Raw genomic sequence first — 23656 nt, 5'->3', positions numbered from 1 at the left:
ACTGATAGATAATCGCAGGGTTCTGCAACGTCCAAGTCGCTGTCTGCTCACTTGGACTTTCTATGCGAGACAAACTGAAGACTTTTTCAGTTTACTTTTTCTCCAAAAACAATTTAAGCCCTTTAATATGAACCCTATTATAAAATTTGCACTGGCTTTTTCAATTGACTTATTCTCCTAATATGTTTACTTGAAAGAATAAAAGGAAAAGCTAACACCGCTGATTCCTGAAACCACTTGATCTGTAGCTTTCAGTCATCTTCTTTTTCAGCTTCGTCACTGTTGATTCATCCACTACATATCATTGCTGCTTCAGGTCTCCTTGTCTTCCTGTTAGCAGGTAAGTATGAAGGCACATTCTTATAAGTTAGTTTCAGATATTGTTTGACAATTTCATCTTATTAATCATAAATAACATTATAATCATTTGTTTATTTCGTGAAGAGGTGATTGGATTTTTTTTTTTTTGCTTGTTTAAATTACTTTTGTTTAATTTTAGACATCATTAGGATAGTACACGTCCACTAGTCCAGAATGATGAACAGAAGTCCTTGCACAGTTGAAAATTCTTCAACCCTCCAAAATTGTTTCCTCAATTCCTTTGTATTTACTAATTTATAAGCAGGATTTTTTACATTTAAATCTTTTTAAAGGATGTTATCTGATCCTTAACTGTAAGCTAGACCTGCATAATGAACAAGCTTCAATATTTGATTTACAAAATGGGTGTTTAAATTTGAAATTTCACCTAGTATAGAGTTTGAATTTGAACCCGTTTGTTACTTTGGTAAACATATTATATGGAACAAACCTATGGATTTTAGTTGAAATCCTTCAGATATGATGATACTAGATCTAGTGATAGAAAAGTTTAAATATGTAAAGGTTGTTGCTAATTTGGGGGATCTGTATGTCAGAAAACTTTTTTTTTTCCCTTTTGGATCTTCAAATTACTGGTTGTTGATATTTAGTGAAAGCTTGAGATTGCCTATATCTTATGCACTGCTTTTAATGGGAGGCAATTGTGAATCTTGTAGTTGTATCCAGAATGGTATTTGGTGTTGAATTGTTGGTTAATTAAATCAAAATAGGGATCTTGTAGGTTAAATGAATTAGTTGGTTCAACTCAAATAAGACCAGTCTCTCTCTCACTCTCTCTGCTTGATTCCCGTATGTCCCTTGCACACAAAACAACCTATGAATGGCCTCTGAACACAAAAAATGAAATCGAGGGTTAAAACACACTTATAAACGTTATGCTATATATAGCTCCAATATCAACTCTAAACTCAAAGTTTGGGGTTAAATATTGGATATTAACACAACTAGAGTTCATATAGTAAGATTTAAATATTTTCTAGGCGTATTAGTTCAAAAGGAAAAGTTTGGAGATGCAAGTTACTTAAAAGTTTAATTTTGAAGAATTCAAAGGTATTAATCTTTTTAGGTTTAAATTCATTGATGAGAGTTATGTTGCATATTGTTAGATCCTGACATTGAAGCACAAGTGAGGAAAACTGGTGAAACCAACTTACATCATCAATAACCTGTGGAGGAGTTTCAATGCTTACTTAAATACAACCTTAAGCTCAAATAAATACTAAAAATCGTGAGAAGAGCAAAGAATCATCAACACATAACTCATAATGGTTGTTCTATCTGAACTTCCAGAAGGATCTTCATCTTTTTCATCAACTCATGGTCATAGTTCACTAACCCATGATCATAATTCATCAACTCAAGATCATAGATATGATGTATTTTTAAGTTTTAGAGGTGTTGACACTCGTCATAGTTTTACTAATTATCTTTATGAGGCCCTCATAGATGCCAATATCAATACCTTCTTGGATGATGAAGAGATTGAAACAGGGGAAGATCTTAAACCGGAATTAGAGAGTGCAATTAAGGCATCTCGGGCTTCTATTATTGTGTTGTCTAAGAACTACGCTTCTTCAACATGGTGTCTGGATGAATTGGTGCTGATCCTTAAGAAGCGTATGACATCCAACCACATTGTCATCCCCATATTTTATCATGTGGAGCCCACCCACGTCAAGAAGCAACAAAGTAGCTTTGGAGAGGCAATGACTAAACATAAACAGAAAATGAATGAAGAGATGGATGAAAATAAAAGAAATCAATGGGCTCAAAAGATGGACCGATGGAAGAAAGCACTTACCGAAGTTGCTAATTTAAAAGGAAATGACATAAATGGCAGGTAACCACATATTCATCTATATGAAAAATGTCAATATCATCTTTGCCCTATGCATTTCGGTATGTTCTTTTTTAATATTATCAAATAGACATACATTTGATACAGTAGGATAACTAAGATGCATATTTTGTATAAATATAACATTGTTGCATAAATTTGGAAAAGGACGAAATGTCGTATGTTTTGTATAAATATAACATTATTGCATAAATTAGGAAAAAGATGAAATGTTGTTGCATAAATAAATAGTACCCTTTTATTAAAAGCAAATTTTGAATAAGTTTCTATACATCTACTATTAGTTATACCATACTACCTTTAAATCATAGCGTCTTTTATGATAAATAACTTCTGTTGTAAGTAGTAAAGGATAACCTACAGGCTTTTTTTTAAGACTCGCATCATTGATAGTTAAGTTTGATGGTCTTGTAAAAACACAGTGAAGTTACAAGGCCCATTATGAAAACTTGTATTATATTGGTAGTTTTGGTCTTATTATACATAAATATTTATGGGCTTACAATTAGATATGTATATGGTTAGAATAAAGACAATATGTTTTGATGCCAAGAACTTAATTAAAAGTTTTAAACTAATAGTTGCTTTGAAGGAATAGATTTCCGGAATATTATATTGTCATTGATAAACAAGTTAAATCCTCATTTATAAATCAACTAGTCTAACTAAAACATAAAATACAAATAAAGTAACCTAAAAGCAAATAAATCCTATTATGCATATATCTGACACTAACACTTGTCACATAATATTTATTTGGATCTTTATATAAAAGAAATCTCCAAATCTGGTTTGTTAGTTTTCTAGATTGTATTTTGTAATTCTTACTACATTAAGTTTCAGGTTTGAGATAGAGTTTATTGAAGAAATTGTGAAGGACATCTACCGTAGATTACATGTACCCTTATTACGGAATTTCCAGCCACTACTTATTGGGATGAAGACTTCCATTAACTTCATCACTTCATGGTTGAAAGATGGATCCTCACTTACGACAAACATACTCACTATTTCGGGTATTGGCGGGATCGGGAAGACATCTTTAGCCAAACATGTTTACGGGTTATATTGTCGTGAGTTCCAAACAAGCAGCTTTATTGAAGATATTGGTAGGAGATATGATGGAAAGTATAATGGGCTGCTTGATATACAAAAACAACTTTGTGGTGACATTTTAAAAACAAGTCCAATTCAAGTTTATGATGTTTCAAAATACACATCAATGATAGAGAATGCAGTAGCTCGAAAAAGGGCGTTTCTTGTTCTTGATGATATCAATAGTATTGATCAGTTGGATGCATTACTTGGAAGCAAAGGCTTTCATCTAGGAAGCAAAGTTATAATAACAACAAAGGACAGATGGTTGACAGAGAGTTGTGCACTATTCAAAACAAACATTAAACCCAAACATACAAAACACTTTCTTCATGGCTTAAATGAGACTGAATCACAACAACTTTTGTGTTCCCATGCATTCATGTGCAACCATCCCATGGAAGGTTATGAAGAGGTGTCAGGTAAGCTTTTGGAGTATTGTCAAGGACATCCATTGGCTCTTGAAGTTTTGGGAAAACTTCTTCATAATCGAGGTGTGGCGTATTGGGAAGGGTGCATGAAAGGGCTAAAGAAGGAAACAAATGATCGTATAAACAATGTCTTGAGAATGAGCTTCGACTCTTTGCCATCCAAAAATGACAAAGACTTGTTTAAGCATATTGCTTGTTTTTTTGTTGGAATAGATAGAGATGTGAGTGAAACAATATTAGAGGCGTGTGATATAAACACGAGATCCGGAATCACAAATCTCATTGATAGATGTCTTCTTAGTATTGGTCGGAATAATGAATTGAAGATGCATCAGTTGATTCAAGAGATGGGAAGATTTGAAATACATCAAGAATCACCTGATAAGCCATGGAAGCGAAGTCGATTATGGTGTCATAAAGAGTCATTCAGAGTGTTGAACCAAAAAAAGGTAAGAAACCATTATGCTTTTTGTAGCGTGCATGTCCAAAATACTTTGTATTGCCTAATTTGTTTATTTGCATTCTGTTTCTGTTTCTTCCTAGGGTAAGGGAAATCTTCTAGGCCTTGCCCTTGACATGCGCATGCTTGAGAAAGAGAAGTTAGGAGCATCGTATGAGCTGAAAACAGATACCTTGAGTAACATGGATAATCTTATGATACTACAACTCAATTATATACACATGCATGGGTCTTATGAGAACTTTCCAGAAGAAATAAGATGGTTATGTATGCATGGATTTCATTCAAAGTCTATACCTTTAAACTTACCTATAGAGAATCTTGTTGCTCTTGACATGTCATATAGCAATATTGAATCATTTGTTGGTTGTTATAGTAATCCACAACGACTTGAGAAGAGGCAAAGGGTAAAGTTGTCTTCATTTATTGTTTGTGCATGTGAGTTGATGAAATTCAATACGATACTAACTTATTTCCATTTATGTAGGTGGATGGATCATGCTTAAAAGAGAAAAGGTTGTTTGGCTCACTAAAGATTCTTATTTTATGTTTTTGCAAACAACTTCATAGTGTTGGTGACTTTGACCAACTCCCTGCACTTGAAAGTTTAATACTTAGGAATTGCATTGGTTTGGTTGATGTTTGTGAATCGATTGGGCAATGTGTTGAACTTATCCTCATCGATCTGAGTTACTGCAAGAAGCTTGAAAAACTTCCAAGAAATATAGGCATGTTAGAGAAGGTTAAGACAATGTTGCTAGATGGTTGTAATCTTGGGGAATATCAAATCAAGAATATGGATATGGATTCACTGGAAATGTGCATGGTTACTAACATTGGCATAAACAGAGCCTTTGTGGGTTCTATACCACATGATTTGAAGTCCTTTGCAATGTCTTTACCGAGATCTTTAGTAACGTTGTCACTTGCAAATAATAATCTGTCTCATGAATTCTTTCCCGTGGACTTTAGTTGCCTATCCATGCTAAAGGAATTATATTTAGATGATAATCCTATCAAATCTATGCCTAGTTGTGTGAGAACCCTTCCTAGACTTGAGATACTTAGTATGGAGATGTGTAAAAATTTGAAGTCAGTCGAGTATCCTCCACGTACACTAAAAAAGTTGTTTCTTGATGTTGCTTATGGGTATCATACAGACAAAGTTGTATTTGTTCCAGAAATGTCCCCACTCCAGTTATCAATAGACCCGTTAGACTGGACATCTTATTCACTTTGGTTGAACAATTACGAACTTGAAGGTGTGATCAAAATCCAAGAAATGATGACTGTTGAAGAAAAGGTGTTACGTAGCTTGGGCTGGACTAATTTAGACATCCTCAACAAACGGCGCATGAGAACTAATTCTTCAGAATCTGAAATCCAGGTTTTGTCTAGTTAACTTAACTTTCTGTGTTTATGTGAAGACATATAATGTAATTATTATGGTGGTTTGTATTTGGCAGCTGATGTTTTATGAATTTGGAATATTCAGCATGTTGTATGAGGCTGAGGAGATGCCGAGTTGGATTCGGCATAGAAGCGTGGGGCCAATAATATCATTTACCATCCCATCATCATCATCATCATCATCTCCAAACAACCTCCTTACAGGGCTCAACTTCTGCTCTCTGCACTCATTAAACCTTGTTGATGAGGAGTTGGATTTATCAGATGATAATCTTTTCCCTTGGACACCAATGATGACAATTAGTAATATAACAAAAAACCATACGTGGATATACGAACGTTATGTGGACAGATTTAGTGAAGCTCTGAATTGTTGGGTAATATTAAGTCATTGGATGTTTGGGAAGAATGAGATGGAGGCTGGTGACCACATTACCATCACTGTTACACCGCAACGACATGAACTTCTAATGAAGGAGAGTGAGGTTATAAAGGAGTGTGGGGTGAGTCTTGTGTATGAAGATGGAGAGAAGAAGGATGAAGAAGAAGATGCGTTGGGTTATTACAAGTCATGGAATCACATAATTGGTGGAGATCTCTCTCCTTTTCAAACTACAACAGGACAATACATTTTAGACAATGGACTGTTTTTTCATTGTGCTGTTAGAGTGTGTTCATATCATCGTAAATTCGTTCCAGATGGCCCTGAATTTCAAGGTAGATGTCATTTATTTAATGATCTGACCCATGACCCAAAGCAAGATGGATAATGACCTATTTAATTTTAGTAGATAAATAAATATTTCATATTTAACCCAAATCAATCCACTCATTTATCATTGATTTTATTGACCTCTACTACTAGAGTTAGTTTTTATAAAATATGAAAAATAAAATTTCTACTTCTAACTCCTAAATGAATCTACCCAAGTAGTAATCCGTCTAAATGGGTCTATGTCACTCATTAAGTCTTGATATGTTGGATCACATAAATATATTTGATGTTTGTGAATAATAATTAACATAACTGTTTATCTGTTTTCAGCACAAAAGGAAAAGTGTTGGTTTAGAGCTTTATCCACAAGGAATCTTGACATACTTGGTCATGCATGTGAGGTATACTTTTTGACACCCAAACCTTTCTCTCATCACATGAATAAAGGGCATACACATCCAAGTATGTTATATATCATACCTTTGATTGGTTTAGGATGTAACAAAGTTAACCTGTTAGAGATAAAGCCTCACAAATTTTGATTATGTAAATTCACGTAATGAATTTACTATAAAATAAATAAGTATCACTCTCACATTTGGGTGATAAAAGAATACAGAGGGAAAAGAAGTGAGATGCACAGAAGGCTATTTTTTTTTTATTAAACAACTAATGGCTATAAATAGCCTCTTCAGAGACAACGTGTGAACCAAAAGACTAGCCAAAATAATAGGTCCTACTTGACTATATCATATTTGACTGATTCTAGGTAAAGATCCCGTGGTACTATACTGACAAAGCAAATACCAACTATTTAAATAAATTACTAAATGAACCTAACAACAAATGCTTTTGCTCTTCAAGTTCCTGCCATGCAAAATGGATTAAACCCTTGAACCCATGCTCATTCAATTTAAATCCAAAAGCTAAACCTGATTAATTCCAACAATCACCCCCTTAATTAGGTTGCTCATTTAGAGCAGTGCCAGTTCCTCATCTTCGCACCGGGTTAAGTTGAGCTTATTAATTTTCTGCCACAATGGACACTCCGATATGTAATGTCCGGTCTCATTACACTTGTAACACTTCACGTGGCTCTTGTCCCGTTGTACTCGACCATCTCCTCTACATTTCTCGGACCCCCGACCTCCACCTCAGCCACGTCCATAGTCTTCCCCATTCGAGTTTCCACAACACAATGCTCACACCTATGCTCTTTTCCTTTTGTTTTTTCATCAGAATTTACAAGTAAAAAAAGCTGATTTTGCTCGGGTTGGATCTCCTCAACTTTGATCCTTTCTTCATAAGTTTTAAGTCGGCCTACAACATCATCATAACCGATGGTCTTCAAGTCTACAACCTATTCTATAGAAGCCACCATATGAATAAAACGTTTTGGTAATTTGTTGATGACAACACCGGACATTGAAGAGACATTATGTTGCTCTCCGTGACTGTGGTTGCTGTTTAATCCTTCGGTGGAGCCATTCTTGCAATTTACTGCACTCCTAAGGTTATATAATCAACTAAAAAACACTGCTTGAAAGAGCTACCTGCAAACACCTTTCGCTGCCTTTCACCTACTGTTTAATTTGTTGGTTCAAAACAAATGAACAATGCAAAATGCTGAAAAGCTCTCGTGTATTATTCAGTGAAAAACAAGGAACAGAAGGCTGCAATATATAGCAGCACTTACAACTGAAAAAGTAAATGCTGGAACACGAAAAGACTAAAAGTAAAAGCAGGAAATATGAAAGACTTCAACAGTTATGAAGACACACACGAGAGCACTTATTTCACTTTATTTCACTGACTTTGAATCAGTCTTTAACACCCCCCTTTGATTCAAAGCTTCCAATGCCAATACAAGCTCGGAGACGCTGAAAACGTGCAGGCGGAAGAGCCTTAGTGAACATGTCGGCCAATTGTTCTTCAGTAGGACAAAACTCCACCCATATTACACCTGCTGCCACTAAGTCTCGAATGTAGTGGTGCCTAATTTCAATATGCTTGGTACGCCCATGCATAACTGGGTTTCTTGTCATGGCAACTGTTGATTGATTGTCGCAGTAAATCACAGTTGGTTCCCTTTGTTCCTGCATAAGATCACCCATAAGTTTTCGTAACCACACAGCTTGACACGCGGTAATTGTGACCGCCACATATTCCGCCTCAGTTGATGATAAAGCTACCGTTGCTTGCTTCTTTGACTGCCATGAAATTATTCCAGACCCAGTACTGAAACAATTCCCTGTTGTACTCTTCCTGTCTTCTTGTGATCCTGCCCAATCACTGTCACTGTATCCTTTTAGCACAAACCTTTTCGAGTTCAAATACCAGATACCATAGTGCTTGGTACCTGCTAAGTAACGAATAATTCTTTTGACAGCTCCATAGTGTTGTTTTGTGGGTTTGTGCATGAATCTTGAGACTACTCCCACTGCAAAACTTATGTATGGTCTTGTGTGAGTGAGGTAGATTAACCTCCCAACTATGCTCCTGTAATTTTGAGGATCTGTCATTCCTGTGCCATCTTCACATGTTAGCCTTTCATTGGTGTTCATAGGAGTTATGACTGGTTCAATATTCTCCATGTCGAGACCCTTTAGCATGTCTGATACATATTTTTCTTGAGCAATAAAAATACCAGTGTTTGTTTGCTTTATTTCGATCCCAAGAAAATAATGTAGCTTTCCAAGGTCTGTCATTTCAAACGTCTTCATCATCTCCATTTTAAATTGATAAATGAGCTCTTTAGACGACCCTGTGTAGATCATGTCATCAACATAGAGACTGACTAACATGATCCCTGCATCACCTTGCTTCCTGAAATACATGGTGGGTTCACTAGGACTTTTCTGAAAACCGTTGGAGAGAAAGAAGTTGTCAATCTTGCTATACCATGCACGCGGAGCTTGTTTAAGCCCATATAATGCCTTCTTCAACCTATATATCTTCCCTTCTTGCCCAGGAACAATAAATCCTTCGGGTTGTTGAACAAAAACTTCTTCTTTTAGGTCCCCGTTTAAGAATTCCGACTTAACATCGAACTGGTAAACTTCCCATTGTTGTTGTGCAGCTAATGCAAGAATTAACCTTATTGTCTCAATTCTTGCCACCGGTGAGAATGTTTCATTGAAATCTACACCCTGTTCTTGTCGAAAACCACGAGCAACTAATCTTGCTTTATGTTTTTGGAGACTACCATCCGCATTGAACTTTTTTTTAAAAACCCATTTCAAAGGAATTGGATGCTTACCAGCTTGAGGTTCCACCAGATCCCATGTCTTGTTCTTTTCGATCGCCATAATTTCTTCCTCCATTGCTTTCTTCCAGTTAACATCTTGAAGTGCCACATCTGCTGAGACTGGATCACCAGCGAACAAGGCTAGAGTGCTATCATAAATGTCATTTAAGTTCCTATATCTGAGTGGTGGAGTATCTGGAGACGACACATCAGAAGAGCCAGGTGTGGTCTTCGAGGGCGTAGCAGAAGATGATTCAAAGTGAGTAGAGCTCGGTGTCGGACTTGATGGAGGAGACATGGGTGTATTGATCAGATGATCATGCACTTCATCTTCTACATTTTCAAATGAATTTGGCTGTGGCATTAAGTTTGTGTGAACCGATGTATCCACATAACTTGAATACTCTTCAAAAATCACATCACAGCTGATAACAATATTCTTATTTATAGGATCGAATAACCTGTAGGCCTTTGACATTGTACAATAGCCCACAAAGATGTATTTCTTGGACTTCTCTTTCTAGCTTGTGCCTATTTGTGGTGACCAATGCATAGCATAAACAGCCAAAAACACGCAAATGATCAACAGTGGGCTTGAACTCATACCAGGCTTCGAAAGGTGTTTTATTCCATACTGCTTTGGTGGGTGATAGATTGAGGAGATACACAGCTGTGGCTACCGCTTCTGCCCAAAATGAGTCAGACAACTTACTTGTTTTTAGCATTGATCGAGCCATCTCCACAATAGTCCTCTTCTTCCTCTCTGTGATTCCGTTTTGCTCAGGTGTATAAGGAGCTGTCAATTCTCTTCTTATTCCTTCTTCTTCACATAATGCAGTAAATTCCTTTGACATGAATTCACCGCCTCTATCCTTTCTTAGAATCTTGATTACATTGCTTCCTTGTTTTTCGACAAGGGCTTTGAATTTTTTGAAGTGCTCAAAAGCTTCAGATTTCGCTTTGATGAAGTAGACCCAACACATACGAGTGAAATCATCAATAAAAAGCAAGAAGTACTTACTCCCCAAGTGTGATTCTGTCCTCATTGGACCACATATATCTGCACATACTATCTCCAGTTTTTCTGTTGCTCGTCTTGCTTGCCCCTTCGGAAAGGATCTTCGTGTTTGCTTACCCAAGACACACCCTTCACACACATGGGTAGAATCTTTTATGGTTGGCAGCCCGTTCACCATTTGTTTGCTTGTTAATAGTTGTAGACCTTTTACATACAAATGACCATATCGATAGTGCCATAATCTTGACTCATCATCCTCGCTACTCATCATCATATATCCTTCTTTTCGTGAAAAATCTACTGGAAACATCCTATTTCCAGTCATTTTTGAGTATAATAGAACTTCACCATTTTGTTTCTTTACCACACAAGCATCATTTTCAAATTCTACCTTCAATTCATTTTCAATTAACTGGCCTACACTTATCAGATTGTGGGCCAGACCTGGTGCAAAATGAACATCATTGATGAGTTTATCCTTTCCGTCGATGCAAACCGTCACAGCTCCTATTCCTTCTATCGCAACTGGTTGGCCATTGCCGAGACGAACACGTGATTTTCCTGTCGTGTTCAGGCTTTTGAACTTGTCACGTACACCGGTTATATGATTAGAACATGCACTGTCTATATACCATATCTCATTTGTAACATCAACCAGATGAATGTGGGTCATGAACAAGTAATCTTCCTTCTCTTCAAATTCCTCTTCAGTGTACTTTGCTTGGTTTTGCTTTGTCCAACAATCTTCTTCTTTATGACCAAACTTCTTACAATGATCACATTGAACTAGTGACCCTTGTGATCTCCCTCGACCACGACCACGAGATGATGCTCTGCCTCTTCCTCGACCAAAGGAATATCTACCTTGTTCTCCTTGGATCTGAAATGCACGTTCTTCATCTTGAGTCTGAGATCTGTTGATTCTTGCTTCATGTGATTGTAGTGAGCCCATCAGTTCATCAAAGGAAAATGTTGCAAGATCCTTTGACTCTTCAATAGCCGCCACAACATGGTCGAATTTAGAAGGTAGACTCCTCAGTACTTTTTCAACAACAACTTCATCAGAGATTTTATCTCCATAAGCACGCATCTGAATCACAATCGAAGATGCTTTTGCAAGATACTCTTGAACGGTTTCACTTGGTTTCATGTTTAAGGTCTCGAACTGCCTTCTTAGGGACTGGAGTTTAACTGTGATCACCTTTGCTGATCCTTGATATTCAGTTTTGAGAATATTCCAGGCATCCCGTGATGTGTCTGCTGCAGCAATTCTGGGAAAGATTGTTTCATCAACAGCTTGTTGGATGAAAAACAAGGCTTTTGCATCTTTCTTTTGATTTTCTTTCTGACGTGTCTCATCTGTGCTTGCTTCTGCATACCCATTTTCAACAAGATCCCACAAATCTTGTGACTTGAACAAAGTCTTCATTTCGGTACTCCAGAACTCGTAGGAGTCTCCCTTAAAGATTGGAATTTGAGGGTGAGACATGCTAATAGTGTTGAGGTTCTGTGCCATCAAAACAAACCAGAGAGACTTAGGAATGCAACCTAAGCTCTGATACCACAATGTTGGTTCAAAACAAATGAACAATGCAAAATGCTGAAAAGCTCTCGTGTATTATTCAGTGAAAAACAAGGAACAGAAGGCTGCAATATATAGCAGCACTTACAACTGAAAAAGTAAATGCTGGAACACGAAAAGACTAAAAGTAAAAGCAGGAAATATGAAAGACTTCAACAGTTATGAAGACACACACAAGAGCACTTATTTCACTTTATTTCACTGACTTTGAATCAGTCTTTAACATAATTTACACCCTTTGATTAACACCTTCTGGTTGCTCTTGATCCTCCTATGTTCTTCGATCAAACTGGGTTAACAAGCCTGCTGATTTTGGCCGGAATCACGACTCATCTCCGCTACCCTTTTAATCCCTAGAACAGAAAAAAACAACTTATTGATCTGAAATCAGCCCTACTTCAATCGATATCCTCTCTGGTACCTATTGTTAGAGATAAAGCCTCACAATTTTTTATTATGTAAATTCACGTAATGAATTTACTGTAAAATAAATAAGTATCACTCTCACATTTGGGTGATAAAAGAATACAGAGGGTAAAAGAAGTGAGATGCGCAAAAGGCTATTTTTTTTATTAAACAACTAACCAAAAGACTAGCCAAAATAATAGGTCCTACTGGACTATATCATATTTGACAAATTCTACCTAAAGATCATGTGGTACTATACTAAAGCAAATACCAACTATTTAAATAAATTACTAAATGAACTTAACAACAAATGCTTTTTCTCTTCAAGTTCCTGCCATGCAAAATGGATTAAACCGTAGACCTCAAACTTATTCAATTTAAATCCAAAAACTAAACCTAATTAATTCCAACATAACCTTGCAATGGATGCTTGCTTGAGAAAGACAACGTCTAAACATAGTTGGGGTTGATATGATGGGTTATGATGGATTGATACCTAAGTCCATATTTTTTGGAACAGCAAATCTACACTACTCCTAAACTATTCCAAATTCCATCAATTAGGGCTCTAAATTCAGTGTTTTTGGTTGTTATCAAGATCTTTTGGTTTTTATTTAATTTAGTTCTCTATACCCTCAATCTCATATGATGTCTTTGTTGGTTCAGCCCCTTGTGAACCCTGTTAACAAATAACAAAGAAAAACAGATGGAATCTTCTTTTTTCACTCAAAAGCTTCTTCATACATTCATGTAATAGGTGACTATTTATATAGCCAATACATGCTAACCCTAGTAGGAGACAGTAAACCTACGTTCGCTCTTTTCCAGGTGAAACCCAACTCTCTACTACTCCCTAGTACTCGGTCCTACACAACTCATTCAACTCACAATCTACTACCATTTATTTAACTCACTAAAATAAAATAAATACTAAATTACTACTAAAAACAAGATGTCAAGATTAAAATCCAACAGCCTCTATTGTACTTCTTTACTACAGTCTTGGTCTTTGCCTTAAGGAACTCCTCCTCATTTTGAACTTCCACCAATTCATTCCCTACATTTCATTTTCCTTCACTTTTCGAATTTGAATCGATTTCTCTACATATGTTTAGAGTCAACATTTGCAAAATGCTTTTTGAGTTCATTAATAGAAATATTAGAGTTGGAAAAATCAAATACTTGATCCTTTGATGAGTTCTTTATCTATGATTAGCGACCCTAAGGAAGAAGTAGGCTTGTTTATTAGAGTCCTCATCCGATGATGACCAGATGTCCACTTCAGTTGATATTTCTCCACCACATTTGTCCCATCTGCACTTTCTCATTCATCTCAGCTTCTTGATAATTCTAGAAATAATATGATCCATGCTTCACCACTTTTTTTGCATTGCATCATCGAATTCCCTCTAACCAATGGCAATGGTCCACATGTATTGGACTTTGACCAATCAGCTTTTCGTGTTATGCTACTTCTCCATGTATTGATAAATTTAATATTTATCTTTTTTTCACTTCAAGTCTTTGCAACTTGCTAATAAGCCTACTATACAAATCAATGGTTTCAGTTACTGACTCAGTAGCTGATGCTTTGAAATTGTTATATTCGTTTAGGCGTTGTAGTTGTCTATTTTTCTGGAAATGTTCTGATCTTTGATTTTTATTCTTTAACATGTCCCACAGTTATATAGCTAATTCACATATATGTACAATCAATCTTAGAGAGATCTTGTTGTATTGTATTGTATTGCCATCATGTGTCAAAGTCACTAGGGTCAAGTTCTCACCATTCCATGCATCACTTATAATAGATTTTTATGGGTCTTTCATGTTAATAACAAACTACCACACTCTAGAAAACAATAAAGGATTGTTTAAGCATGTTACTTGTTTTTAAAGAGTCTTACTAATAGAGGCCTTCTTAGGATAAGAACAAGCAACATGTTCAGAATCCATAGATTGCTTCAAGAGTTTGGAAGAGATGTTAATCAAGAATCTTAGAGGCCATGGAAACATAATATAAATACTTGCAAGTTTCTATCTGATTTCATAGCTTTATGTATTATATTGACTAGATACTTTGTGACATTTTTATAATTTTCGTACTTTTTCTTTACCCATAGGGTAAGGGGGAATCATCAAGATCTCATCCTTGACATGAAAATGCATGAGAAAGAGAGGCTGTCTAATTCAAAATAGATGCATTTAGTAAAATATGGGTGACCAAATGCTATTGTAACTCAATTGCATGAAATTCCATGAGTTATATCCAAACTTTTTCCAGAATAATTAAAACGGTTTGCTTGTTGTCATCTCTAGTAACCATATATCTTTTCAGTTTTTGTTTTGATAGTTGTATATTTGATTGCCAAAAACAATATGAATGATTTTTGAGTTAATTAATACACATGTAAGGAATATGATGTAAGTCGTAATGTTGTTTTAAATTACTTTATATATTTTGTTGATTTGGTTCATGTGATTGAGAGAAAAGACTTAGTTGTCATGATTCTCACAGTTGAATGTTTTGCTGCTACTTGTTCAGTAAGGTGAAATTTGAAGTTATATAACTGGGAAAGTCAACTCTGTAGCCACAACTTTGTCCATTTGCTTGCTATTCTTTTGGCTATAAAATACCCCAATTTTATAATGTGTCGCTGTGTTGCTGGTTATAACATATGCTTGTTGAAACTATTTGATTATAGAACAGACAAATACAACTTTTTGTTCTCTTGTTTCCTTTTTCAAGTTGATAGTCAATAAGAGATTGTCACTGGAACAGTATCATTTCCTTGTATAATTACTCAAGTTATAAACTTTATGCATGTGACACACAAGCCTTTCTCATTGCACATTTTGTCGTTTCCTTCTATTATTACTCAACTTTAACTTTCTAGTAGACCACTTGGATTTCATATAACACATATCATCCATTAAAAAGTTTGATATTATAATTTTCATATATAAATGGAACTTAGTAAGGGTTAATGTCACTATGACCCAACCAAGTTATTGGTTTTGGTTTAAATGATCCCTAAACTTAATTTTTTGCTTTCTAGGGTCACAAAGTGGGTGTTGACCTGTTTAAATGGTCCTCTTCACCTATAAAAAAAAATGGTTCCTTATGCTACCTCTACATTTGAAGGGCACATCTCACCCACATAGCATTGTAATTTCAGGTTTTCCTAATAACGGGGATTTTTTTTACTAAAAGAAAAATAAAACTAAAATTCAACTCACATACTCATCCATCCTCTTCTTTTGCTTCTTCCACTAAGATTTTTTGTTGCTCCCCATTCACAGACTACAACCTCTTCTTTTGTGGACATGGAGTAAGCAATGGAAGGAATCAAACAAAGAACACTAAGGGTAAATGGAATAGACATGTACATTGCAAAAAAAAGTCAAAGGCCCGACAATCCTCATCTGTAACTCCCGGTTCCTGCCATTGGTAGCAAAGGAAGTTTGGAGGAACAAGGAGTAACTGTTGGATCTAGAAACTTTGCTTCATTTTCAGCATTTTCTGGTAAGAAAGTCTCAACCTTGGCTTTTAGTTGGTTAGATTTCCATATTAGTGTCTTTTGCTTGGTTTTGACCCAATGATGTGGTTCTTAAGAGATGGACGTCCCAAATGGAAAACCCTTTCAGATCTAGGGTCTTAAGGGGCTTTCATTGCATAAAGGTGCCAACTTTGTGGCCTTAGGAGCTCCATGCAACCCCTAAGCTCTTGTTTTTGCTTTCAAGCTCCAAATGGCCATGCATGTGGATAAAGTTAAAAACTTTACGTGATCTTTTAGTCTCTATTGTTGGTGATTTTAGTGTCACCATGTCATTTTATGTAACTAGAATTAGCATGTGAGCTAAAGCGCTTTCATAATTTGTACTCTAATATGTGTATGGGTATGTGTGGAGTGCACACATGTATAAGATCAAATTAGAAGCCGGTTCGACAACTAGTCAGGGGGTCTAGGGGCAGCACCCCTGGGTCCGGGGTTTCCAAAGGGGCAGTGCCCCTTTGGCGGGGTCAAGGGTCAGCGCCCCTAGCGGGATCCAAGGGACAGAGCCCCCAACTAGGGTCACGCTGCTAGGTCAGCGGGTGGGGTCGATGGACAGCGCCCCCGCGGGGTTTGGTAACCCTAAATCCTCATTAAAATCGGGATTACCTTGACTTGCTACCAAAGCAACTAAATATGGCCCAACCCTAATGAAACCCTAATCTCGTTTATTATATAAACGACTCTTCTTTCTTAGAAGGGGGATATCAGATTTAGCTCTCGTTTTCTTCAAACTTTAACAGAATCTTTCTAGCATATTGGCTTACAATTTTTGTGCCTTGAATCGTAAGTGTCGACTTGGATTATCCTAGGCTGACTTTCTTGTAACCCAGACATAGGGTAGAAATATTAGTTCGGAAAGTGTTCTCACGATCCAAGTTGGTATCCAGATCTCTACCATAAACCCTAATTTTTTCCAACATCTCTGGCCCAGATCTATGTTCTTATGATTTATCATGAAGTCTTGGTGGTTTTTGGATTAAGACTTAAGCCTTTTAGGATTAGGTTTTGAGCTTATTTCCTTTATGGAGGGGATTAATGGGTAAAGTTTGAAACTTTACCCTTATTAAGGGATTTCCAGTCTAGACCTAGAATATTGGGTTTGGGTATGAAGAATAATGGCTTAATGCATTAACTTGGTTGAGAGACTAATGAACTCAACGAGTTCATGAGAGAACTCGACGATTTGGTCCGGAATTGTCCCGACTCTATTGGAAAAAGGAGGGACTCGACGAGTTGTAGGGGAAACTTGACGAGTTGGATCACGATATCATGATTCTGTGATTTATGGAAACTCGGAGAGTAGAAGGATAACTCGGCGAGTTGACTTTGACTTTGACATGGGTGTTGACGTTGACTTTGACTATGACTTTGACCAAAGTTGACCCTTAAGGGGTTATGAGTATGAAATGGTACTTAGGGAAATCTTTTATGTTTAGCGAATTAATTGGGTTGATATTCGGGACCGAGGACTATTTAGCTACTTTCCTGTATTCGAGGTGAGTTACCTTCCCTGTATTAGTGGGTCGAAGGCACTAATGTCGGCCCACTAGAAGTTTTTTATATTAGATATGTTTGTCATTGTGATAATTGTCTGGTATGCCACTATCTGTTGAGATTTATGTTTATTCTATGTTCTTATGTGGTAGTGGTAGGGGTGAAATAGACACCGTAACCGGTTGAAATAAAACATAGGGTAGGTCGGGCACCCAGTTATACCTGACAAGGTAGGTCGAGCACCCAGATATGCTCGGCAGGGTAGATCGGGCACCCAGATATGCCTAACAGGGTAGACCGAGCACCCATATATTCCTGGTAGTGTGTTGTTATGTGGTATGATTGGGGAACTCATTAAGCTTCGTGCTTATGGTTCTCAGTTTTGGTTTCACGTACTTCTTCAAAAGTAAAGGAGCTGACATGATCGCTGCGCATCACACTATGATTTTTCGCATTATGAGATCTTTAGGGATTGTCCTATGATTTTCCGCATTCTGATTTGGATGACACTATGATTTTCTGCAATATGATTTGGATGATATTGTTGATGTTTTCAAACTACCATTTTTATAATTTACTTAATCAAAAATGAAATATTTGGCTCATAATTTTGGGATGTTACATCACCCTTCATGGCTTCCTAGAGCTCCGGTACACATGGTGCCACCAAATCCAAGCATCGGTCACCCTAAGCTACCACTACGTCGCTCCTAACTTTCGCAGATATTGCAACACTGATGCTTCATCGTCTCCAACAAGCTATACCATCACCAACAATGTTAAAAATGATGATGTTGATTATGGCTATTATTATGATAAGAAGAAGGATGGTCAAGAAGGTATAGATCTAGTCATCAAAAACATGAACATTTCTTGATCTGTTTCTATAGAACGTTGTTTCAAAAGAACGTGAACCATGATAAATCTATGAAACATAGACCTTATAGGTTTCTCTCACCAATGGTCATCTTTGGAACTCAAGAACCAGATTCACGAATGAAAATGAAAAAATTCAAATATTTGCTTCACCATGAACCCGTTTTCAACTCTTGAAACCAAAATCAGTTTTAAACTAAAAAAACATGACTCCGTTGTTATCCTTGTTGGTGTAAAGCTTTTTGGATGTGTTTTCTTTTAAGAACATAATTCAAATATGGCCCAAAAATAAGCTCCTAATGTCATTTATGGAAGGTAAGTTTGTATCATCGCTTTTCATCTTTGTTTGGGTAGAAAGAATATGACTATGATTTGAGTATGTTCTTCCCAGAAACCCAATAAACCTTGATGACATTAAATTCATCTATAATTCTTCATACCTCTTTGTGGTCATCCATGGATAACGCAAGTGGTTATGTGTGTGTTCGTTTGTAAAACCATAAAAGCTCAAAAACTCAATTTTTTGATGTTCTTTCTGTGTTATAGAAACACAGAAAGAGATAAAAAAAAAATAAGACAGGAGAGAGATCATTACTCATGATTTAGCATGATACAAAACAAAGATTAACTACAGAGCTTGATACGTTAATTATGCAGAAAGTGAACACACACACAGTTTGAATTTTTTTTTTTTATTACTCAAAAAGTAAAATTGCCACATAATCCAGAATTAACCGGTGAAACCAAGGAAAATGAAATTTAATATCCTTTTTGATTGGTCAATTCTAATTTTAAGGACCTATTGTACAAAAAAAATATGTGAGGTACGGACCATTTAAAACAAAACTCGAAAATTAGTTGGACTAGAATGAAATTAACCTACTTAGTAAACATATTTCATTAGCATTTGTAATATAAGACCAAGAACTTAATATTTCATGACATACCGTTCCTATCGCATCATCAACAATAGATTGTCATTAGAACTTTTGAAAAGCACGTAGAACAGGAAGCAAGGTAGAAAAATCTACATTGTAAAGTGGTGACACAAAGCTCACCCAGGGGCAGACGCATGATTTCACAGTAGGGGTTGCACAAGAAATTTAGGGGCTGCAAGATAGTAGAAAAAATAAGAATTTTAAAAAATTTCAAAAATTTTCCATTGCGGTCGGAAAAGTTAGGGGTTGTTGGTGCCATCGGTGACCTCCCCTAAATCCGTTAATGACCTCACCTCAACCCATCTCTAAGTCTCACCTGACTCTTCCCTTTCACAGTGTCGATACACACACACACCCCTTATTTGAGTCTCTATTTTTTCACTGGTTATTTGGAGAATAGCTCATTTATTTATTATCCTTGAGAACCAAAATCGAAAAAGATGTAGATAATCTTCATGAGTTGTCCTTTCTGGAAGTAATGGAGAAAAGACTTGTCCCACTTAAAGGTTAGATATATATTTCTAATCTTATATACAAACTCATTGTGCTTTCCCTTGACACTGTTAATTAATCCATCATGTAACGTTTTACAGATGAAAGCTATGTAACAATTAAGAATCCTATCACCCTAAAAAAAAACTTCTCATAAACACTCGTTTAATATTCATAATGGTGATAAGACAAAGGAAGAGAACCATGTGAGAGACAAAGATGGTGAAGAAGAAGAAGAACAATGGTGAAGATGAGGGGAGAAAGGGTGGGGGAAGTGGGGTTATTTATTTATTTTTTAATTAAAGTTAGTTAAGAAAAGGTGAATGAAATTAAAAAGGGTATAAATTTAATTTTATATGAGTCAAGGATCAAAGATGCAAGAAATTGAAACCACAGGGACCATTCAAGTCAAGAAAAAGGTTAGGGACTAACTCTATGATTTTTTGTAAACCACGGGGACCATTTATCCAATTTTTTTCTTTTTTATTACAACATTGTACTTCATTTTTTTCTACTTAAGGCGTTGTACTTTGAAAGATCTACCTAATAATAGCATTGTACTTTCATTTTTTCTTTTCATATCAGAACATTATACCATAATCTCCGATAACAGCTTCCAAAATTGCTTTGTATAACTTTATTAAAAACAAATACTATAATAAACAAATAAATAAAAGTACGTTGCTATTTCTTGTCTTATGAATTGTTGGGTGATATTAGGTCATTGGATGTTTGGGAAGAATGAGATAGAGGATGGCGACCACATTACTATCACTGTTACACCGCAGTGGCATGAACTTGATTCATATAATGAACTCGTAAAGGAGTGTGGGGTGAGTCTTGTGTATGTTGATGGAGAAGAAGAAGATGTGTTAGCTTATTACAAGTCATGGAATCACATAATTGGTGGAGACCTCTCTCCTTTTCAAACAACAACAGGACAATACATCCTAACCAACTTCCCGTTTTTGATGATGTTGTTATAGTGTCTTCATATCTTCATACATTCGTTCCAGGCGGCCCTTACCTTCAAGGTAGATGTCATTTATTAAAATATTTTATTGTCATGTCTTATGTGTAATGATTCGTCCCATGACCCAACTTCTTTAGAAAGACGGATAATGACCCATTTATATTTAGTAGTTAAATAAAGGTTTCATATAACCCAAACCACCCACCCACCCATTTATTATTGGTTATATTGACCTCCACTATAAGAGTTTGTTCTTGCAAAATATGACAAATAAAATTTCTACGACATATTTTTTCTTCCTGACATTAGAGTGTTTGCCTATCTTCGTAAATTCGTTACACACGACCCTGACTGTTAAGGTAGATGTGATTAATTTTTGATAATTATTCTTTAAATAGATGGATAACGACCCATTTTTTTAGGAGATAAATAAGTGTTTGATGCTCAAATCCACCCATTTATCGTTGATGTTATCGACCTCCACTATAAGAGTGTTTTCATAATAAAATTTCTACTTCTGCCTTTTAAATGAATCGACTCAAGTAGTGATCTGTCTGAATGGGTCTATGTTAACCAATTAAATCTTGATATGTTGGATCACATAATATATCAGGACCCAATACAAACTACTTTGTCCAACTTGATGGTTGCGAATAATAATTAGCACATAACTTTTTATCTGTGTTCATAACAAAAGGAAAAGTATTGGTTCAGAGCTTTATCCCCAGGGAAGGCTGACATACCTGCTTGTGCATGTGAGGTATACTTTTTGACACCCAAACCTTTCTCTCGTCACATGAATAAAGGGCATACAGATCCAAGTATGTTATATATCATATCTTTTTTTGGTTTAGGATATAAAAAGATAAAAGGAGTCATAATCTTGCAACGGATGCTTGGAAATAGAAATATCAAAATGTGGTTGGGCTGATATGATGGAAAATTTTCTAATTTTCTCTACCTACTTAATCTTAGAGTCAGGAATTATGGATCCCTATTTCCTCCATTTAGGGCCCTAAATAAATGGTTTTTAGTTGTTATCAAGGTCTTTTGGTTTTATTTATTTATGTTTGTTTTTATCTAAAATACATGATATCCTAAGCAATTTTGTCAATTATTTTTAGTTGATTTTGAATTAAAAAAATTTGGGCGTACCTACCAAAATAGAACCGTCCTTATAAGGACATCTAGTTGTAACTTTCAAATTAAAAAAGTTCTTCAATCAACAAAGATAAGTTTCAAAATATTTACGATTAAAATGTTTGAGACTATCGAGTCGATTTATCTTTTCTTGTTGTTGAGAATTTAATCACACAATTCAGTTCTCCCTTCCCTCAAAATTTCATATAATGCCACTGTTGTACTTCTTACTATAGTCTTGTGTGGTGTTTGTTTTTTATGAGGGTAAAATGTCTTAGGTCTTTTTCCATGTTTGCTGAATAAGATGTGAACAAGTAGTATTTTTCCATGTCTTAGGTCTTTTTCCATGTTTGCTGAATAAGATGTGAACAAGTAGTATTTTTCCATGTCTTTAGTCTTTGTAAAAAAGATTGTTTTTTAAAGTGTTCATAAAAAAGTCCGGTGATGTTTATGTTGGTGATGTTCATAATCAAACTTGTTGCACTTCTGATTCTCTTCTTCTTTTACGATTTTGAATATATTCATTTAGACAAATTACTAACCGATGAATGAAGTGCCTAGAATCGATTAGAAGAACCCTCATGTGGTACCTAGCATCCAACTTTTTGGCTTCCTTTCTTGACCTTTGTAAGTTGAATATATGAATTTTATTTCAACATATAAATCCAAAGTATATTTGCTCTTATCATCCACAATGGTGGCAAAATATTGATGACCAGTATTAGTGAAAGATTGATAAGGACCCCATATATCAAATTGTACTAATGAAAAAGTTTCATTGCACATATTGTTGAAAGACTCAAATGGAAATTATTTTTGTTTGGCCAAAGGGCAAACATTACAATGTTGAGAATAACTATTTTGACCAATAGAATTTCCTAGAATGTTCTTAATAGAAGTAGGAACTTTATTTGAAGGGTGTCCTAATCTTTTATGCCACAAATCAACTGAAACCGCAGTAACTCTTGTATTATGCACTTCTTTCGTAACTGGATTGCTCATCACATATAGATCTCGCACATTATCAGCTTGCCAATCATCTTCTTGTTGTGGATATCCTGGATATAAGCATGATGACATGTAAATTGAACAATGAGGTGTTGTGTTTTGGTGAGAGTTAGAGCACTAACTAATATGAGATTGAGATAAAAATTACGGACATAAAGAACATTTTGTAATGTGAACAAATAATCAATCTCAATATCTCCAATCATATGAACTGGTAAAATGACCTTGTTTAGAAGAGTGATTGTATGATGATAAACTTTTCTTTTGTTGATGAACATGTTAATGTCAAGGCATACATGCATGCTGAGAAGCACCACAATCTAAAATCCACATGTATGATTTTAAACCATTATTAATGGTTAAAGAATAGCATTTACCTATTGTAGAATTCTCAGTAGATCATATGATTAGATAATGCAAACATCACTTATTGACACTGAGATGGAGAGAAACAACGAAACATGTTTCTCAATTCATCATTAACAAAGGATGATGAATTATGATCCGAATTGATTTGTTCATTGAACATATTAACATTGATGTGATTAGGTTGTGGTTTGGGTTAATAACTCC

General features: G+C 35.7%; 1 protein-coding gene across 4 annotated transcripts; it reads left to right on the top strand.

Annotated features, from left to right (window-relative positions):
• The first annotated feature begins 157 nt into the window (after window positions 1–157).
• Window positions 158–21139, top strand: LOC145041452 (disease resistance protein RUN1-like). Of its 4 annotated transcripts, XR_013680214.1 has the most exons (9): window positions 158–340; window positions 1488–2221; window positions 3083–4214; window positions 4309–4632; window positions 4713–5612; window positions 5692–6352; window positions 6681–6751; window positions 15909–16131; window positions 20683–21139. XR_013680214.1 is itself a non-coding variant. In XM_078989524.1 (8 exons), the coding sequence occupies exons 2-8, from the start codon at window positions 1647–1649 to the stop codon at window positions 20710–20712; spliced, it is 3693 nt and encodes a 1230-aa protein (XP_078845650.1). In that variant the 5' UTR covers window positions 158–340; window positions 1488–1646; the 3' UTR covers window positions 20713–21139. The 4 variants fall into 4 exon arrangements, 3 of the variants coding, with proteins under 3 accessions (XP_078845650.1, XP_078845657.1, XP_078845649.1); XM_078989524.1 differs by lacking the exon at window positions 15909–16131; XM_078989531.1 differs by lacking the exons at window positions 15909–16131; window positions 20683–21139 and adding an exon at window positions 15151–15268.
• The last annotated feature ends 2517 nt before the right edge of the window (window positions 21140–23656 follow it).

The sequence above is a fragment of the Lactuca saligna genome, chromosome 1 (assembly GCF_052625555.1).
Source record: "Lactuca saligna cultivar CGN05327 chromosome 1, ASM5262555v1, whole genome shotgun sequence".
Classification (NCBI taxonomy): Eukaryota; Viridiplantae; Streptophyta; class Magnoliopsida; order Asterales; family Asteraceae; genus Lactuca; species Lactuca saligna.
This window is presented reverse-complemented; position numbering and strand designations above follow the sequence as displayed.

Excerpts from the sequence above, each read along its gene's own strand:
- LOC145041452 (XM_078989523.1), top strand. The coding sequence starts at position 1,647 with ATGGTTGTTCTATCTGAACTTCCAGAAGGATCTTCATCTTTTTCATCA. Across the intron at positions 4,215-4,308 it reads GAGTGTTGAACCAAAAAAAG|GGTAAGGGAAATCTTCTAGG; the intron begins GTAAGAAACCAT and ends GTTTCTTCCTAG. Across the intron at positions 6,353-6,680 it reads AGATGGCCCTGAATTTCAAG|CACAAAAGGAAAAGTGTTGG; the intron begins GTAGATGTCATT and ends ATCTGTTTTCAG.